At 44.4% G+C, this 5000-nt stretch overlaps 1 protein-coding gene across 1 annotated transcript in view; it reads right to left on the bottom strand.

Annotated features, from left to right (window-relative positions):
* Positions 1–5000, bottom strand: part of mtr (5-methyltetrahydrofolate-homocysteine methyltransferase) — a 19572-nt gene that overhangs the window by 9355 nt on the left and 5217 nt on the right. Inside the window, exons 7-18 of the mRNA XM_042768150.1 lie at positions 4967–5000; positions 4774–4868; positions 4596–4696; positions 4436–4497; positions 4285–4352; positions 4112–4191; positions 3906–4018; positions 2769–2909; positions 2158–2343; positions 1168–1347; positions 965–1081; positions 733–873 (exon numbers count right to left, since the gene is read on the bottom strand). The exon at positions 4967–5000 is cut by the window's right edge and continues 26 nt beyond it. Coding sequence (XP_042624084.1) covers positions 733–873; positions 965–1081; positions 1168–1347; positions 2158–2343; positions 2769–2909; positions 3906–4018; positions 4112–4191; positions 4285–4352; positions 4436–4497; positions 4596–4696; positions 4774–4868; positions 4967–5000 — 1318 coding nt within the window. The remainder of the gene's footprint in view (positions 1–732; positions 874–964; positions 1082–1167; positions 1348–2157; positions 2344–2768; positions 2910–3905; positions 4019–4111; positions 4192–4284; positions 4353–4435; positions 4498–4595; positions 4697–4773; positions 4869–4966) is intronic.

Here is a 5000-nt window from a genome sequence, read left to right as displayed (position 1 = left end):
TCAGATCTTTATTTACTACATACCTGCTGACAAGCTGCTCTGATATACACTGCTGTTCAAAAGCTTGGGGTCAGTATTTAGTTTTTTTGAAGAAATTGTTTTATTCAACAAGGATGTCTTCAATTGCTAAAAAGTAATAAAGACTTACACTGTTAGAAAAGATTTCTATTTTGAATAAATGCTGTTTTTTTTTTACTTTTTATTCATCAAACAATCCTGAAAAAATCCTGAAGCAGCAAAATAATTTCCAACATAAATCATCATATTAGAATGATTTCTGAAGATCATGTGATGCTGGAGACTGGAGTAATGATGCTGAAAATACAGCTGCACATCACAGAAATAAATTATATTTTAAAGTATATTAAAATAAAAATAACATTATTTTAAATTGCAATAATATTTCATTTTTTTCTGTATTTCTGATCAAATAAATGCATCCTTGATGAGCAGAAGAGACTTCTTTAAAACACATGAAAACTCTTACTGATCCCAAAGTTCTGAACAGCAGTGTGTATTCAGAATATCTAGACAGAAATACTCATAATATAATAGTTTTGGCTTCATATACACAACTTCCAGAATCTGAAATCCGACCGGATTCATTCTGAATGACAGAACGTAAACAAACCTACTGCTTCACGTTTCAGCACCTAATCACTGATTCAGTTTGGTAGTCTTGTCCAGAGCTGGTTTAGACCGGACCGGACCGGACAGGTTCTGGTTCTGTACCTGTGCATACAGCAGGAGCTTCTCGGTGGCCTCTGGGTCTCGGTTCCAGATGATGTTCTCACACAGCAGCAGCAGCTCTTTATCGATGTCATCATACACCAGCAGATTACCAGCGTTCACGATTCCCATGTCCATGCCGTCCTGAACACACACACACACACACACACACACACCTCAAACATGAGTTTGCAGTAGGAGACACCTCCTGAGCCGTGAGAGGAGACGCACTGACCTTGATGGCGTGGTAGAGGAAGACTCCGTGCATGGCCTCTCTGATGACTTCCATCCCTCTGAAGGAGAACGAGAGGTTAGAGAGACCCCCGCTGACCCTGGCGCCGGGCAGACTCTCTACACACACACACACACACACACACACAGATCATGAATACAGAGATCCTCCAGCCCGAAGCGGCTCGTCAGTAACGTCCCACACACCTTGATGTTTCGCGTGGCTCTGATGAAGTTGACGGCGTACATGCTGTGCTCCTCCATGCCGGTGCCGATGGTCAGGATGTTGGGGTCAAAGATGATGTCATTGGGGTTGAAGCCCACCTGACTGATCAGCAGGTGATACGCACGCGAGCAGATCTTCACCTTCTGATCCGTCTCTGTCGCCTAGAACACACCCGCAGATGAGCCTCAGGGGCTTAGTCTCAAAAAGAAACACTTCAAGATTATTTATTCTACATGTTAAGTCAAAAAGTGAAAAAAAGTGAAAGTGACATGACATACAGCCAAGGATGGTGACCTTTATTCATATAGTGCTTTTTTTTTTTTTTTACAATACTGATTGTGTTAAAGCAGCTTTACAGAGTTAAACAGGAAAATAGTTTGTCAATGATTCAAGAAGACAATATTACACAATGTTAGTCAAGGTTTGATGCACCAAACTGTCTCTTTGATCTTCACAACGGTTTATGCTCCTGTAGCTTTAAAAACTAAATGACTTATTTCACAAGACACCTGTATATGAACATATTTCAGCACATATTTCATAGAAGGTGACAGTATTCTCACAGCAGTCTTAATGGCCTTTCATAGAAGGTGACAGTATTCTCACAGCAGTTTTTTGTCAGTGTGTTCTTACCAATCAACACTGAAACAAGGTCAGGTTTCTCTAAGCTCTCGTTCTCAGGTGCCTTTTCAGCCAAAAATGATCATTGTGTCATCATTTACTCACACTCATGTCATTCTAAACTTGAATGACTTTATTTCTTCAGTGGAGCACAAAAGAAGATATTTTAAACAATGTCTCTGTGTTTTTTTAATACAGTGAAAGTCAGTGGGGTCTAATGTTATTTTGTTTCCAATGCTCTTCAAAATATCAAAAGAAAACCACACAGGCTTTGAATGACATCACAATCTGATTCAAATTAAATAAGTAAAAATAATAATGTTATAATAATTTAATGAACAGGAACCCACCTGTCCGTCTTCATCAAACGCCATGACGACCACAGCGGCGCCGTAGCGACGGACCTGTCTCGCCCGTCGCAGGAAGTCCTCCTCGCCCTCTTTGAGGCTGATGCTGTTGACGATGCACTTGCCCTGACAGCACTTCAGACCCGCCTCGATGACCGAGAAGTTTGAGGAGTCGATGCACAGCGGCACCTGCGGCAGGGGTCAGGGGTCAGGGGTCAGGTTCACCAGGTCTAAAGGCTCATTACTTATGTCATCGTAATAAATTATTTTAGGCTCTGTGTCTAAAATGTATGTTGTTAATAATGAATGGTATTATAGTTTGTTTGTTTTATACTTATTTATTTGTTATTCCTGTTCTGAACACTGTTAAATGTGAAGGATTTGTGGAGTGAGGAAAACTAAAATACATGTTCACTTTTACATTTACTCATTTAGCAGATGATTTTATCCAAATAACGTGTGACTTACACAAAATAATATACAACTTATTTGAGCTTTTATTTTTCTCAACAATGCAGTTTTGGTCCAGTGCGGCTCATCTTCTGGAGTTTACGGTTTAGAGGCTGGAGCTCTCGTAACTGAACAGCGCTGGCACGGTTATGATGAAGCCTCACCTTCGCGATGTCCGGTTCAGATGCGATGAGGTTACAGAAGCGGGTCATCGCTGCGACTCCGTCCAGCATCCCCTCGTCCATGTTAATGTCCAGAACCTGAGCGCCCATCTCCACCTGAGCTTTAGCGATGCTCAGCGCCTCCTACACACACACACACACACACACACACACACACACACACACAGAGACAGAGACAGACAGAGAGACAGAGACAGACAGAGACACACACACACACACACACACACACACACACACACACACAAAGACACACATACACATACACACATAGACAGACACAAACACACACAGACACACAGATAGACACACACACACAGACACAGACACACACACACACACACACACACAGAGACACACACACAGAGAGAGACACACACACAGACAGAGAGAGCGAAGAGAAAACAGACAGAGACACACACACACACACACAGATACACACACACACACACACACACACACACACACACACACACAGACACACACACACACACACACACACACACACACACACACACACACAGACAGAGAGAGACACAGACAGAGACAGACACACACACACACACACACACACACACACACACACACACAGACACACACACACACACACACACACACACAGACAGAGACACACACACAGACAGAGACACACACACAGACAGACACACACACACAGACAGAGACACACACACACACAACAACTATCCAAGTGCACACACACACAGACACTCACACACACACACACAGAGACACACACACACACACACACACACACACAGAGACACACACACACACACAGACAGAGACACACACACACACACACACACACACACACACAGACAGAGACAAAGACAAAGACAGAGAGACAGACACACACACACACACACACACAGACAGAGACACACACACACACACACACACACACACAGAGACACACACTCACACACAGACACACACTCACACACAGACACACAAACACACACAGAGACACACACACACACACACGCACAATGTTACTAGCAACCAGAAGAAGGTTTGTGTGCAGTAGAAGTATTCCAGCAGTCTGTGGCAGGGCTTTGTCTGCATGTTATGATTTCAAGGCTTCATATCACCCCAAAATACCTCATAATTTCCAGCCATGATGAGTTTGGCAAACTTGCGTGATCCAGCGACATTACAGCGCTCACCGATGTTCACGAAGTTTGTGTATGGGCCGATCCTGAATGGCTCCAGACCTGAACACACACGACAGGACAAACCAAAACAGACTTTATAGACATTTATTATTTATAATACAATTATTAATAAGAGGTGAAAAGCAGACGCACCTGACAGCAGCATATAATCACCGTACACGTCTGTAGGAGGAACTCGGGGTTTGACGTGACGCACGCTTTCAGCAATCGCCCTGAAACACACACACACACACACGTTGAGTTCAGCGATCTCGACACACACACACTCTGTTCCAGAGCCGTCAGGATCGATCGTTCACACACACCGGATGTGATCAGGTGTTGTTCCGCAGCAGCCGCCGACAATATTCACCAAACCGTCCACCGCAAACTCCTGCCACAAACAACACGGGAACATGGTGAGCGACGAGTCCGAGCACCACACACATTCACAGGGTCTGTGTACCACTGAGTGACCTTCATATGAGACGCCGTGACGTCAGGGGTTTCATCGTAGCCTCCGAAGGTGTTGGGGAGCCCTGAAGATCAACACACAGATCACAGAACATACAGACTCGATTTAAAACATAAACATGTGACACTTGTGCATTATGAGAATCATCAGTTATCAGCTCACCTGCGTTTGGATAACAGATGACAAACGCTCCGGTGCTCTTTCCTATCGCTTCAATGAACGGACGCATCTCCGTCGCTCCCAGAGCACAGTTCAGACCAATACTGACAGACAGAGAGAACACATCACTCAAACATAACTCTGTGACCAGAAAACATTGAGTGAAGAATCTGAGACTGACCACAGCGGCTGAGCGTGAGACAGGCTGATGACGAACGCTTCGCCCGTCTGACCCGAGAGAGTGCGGCCGCTCTTATCCACGATAGTGCCAGAGATCTGCACACACACACACACACACACACACGTTCATCCGTCAGTGAACACACTCATGAGCAGAAACAGACGTGAAGATCCAGAGAGCGCTGGACACTTACAAACACGGGTCGAGGTTCGTAACACTCCTCAAAC

Source organism: Cyprinus carpio, chromosome A12, assembly GCF_018340385.1.
Source record: "Cyprinus carpio isolate SPL01 chromosome A12, ASM1834038v1, whole genome shotgun sequence".
Taxonomy (NCBI): domain Eukaryota; kingdom Metazoa; phylum Chordata; class Actinopteri; order Cypriniformes; family Cyprinidae; genus Cyprinus; species Cyprinus carpio.
This window is presented reverse-complemented; position numbering and strand designations above follow the sequence as displayed.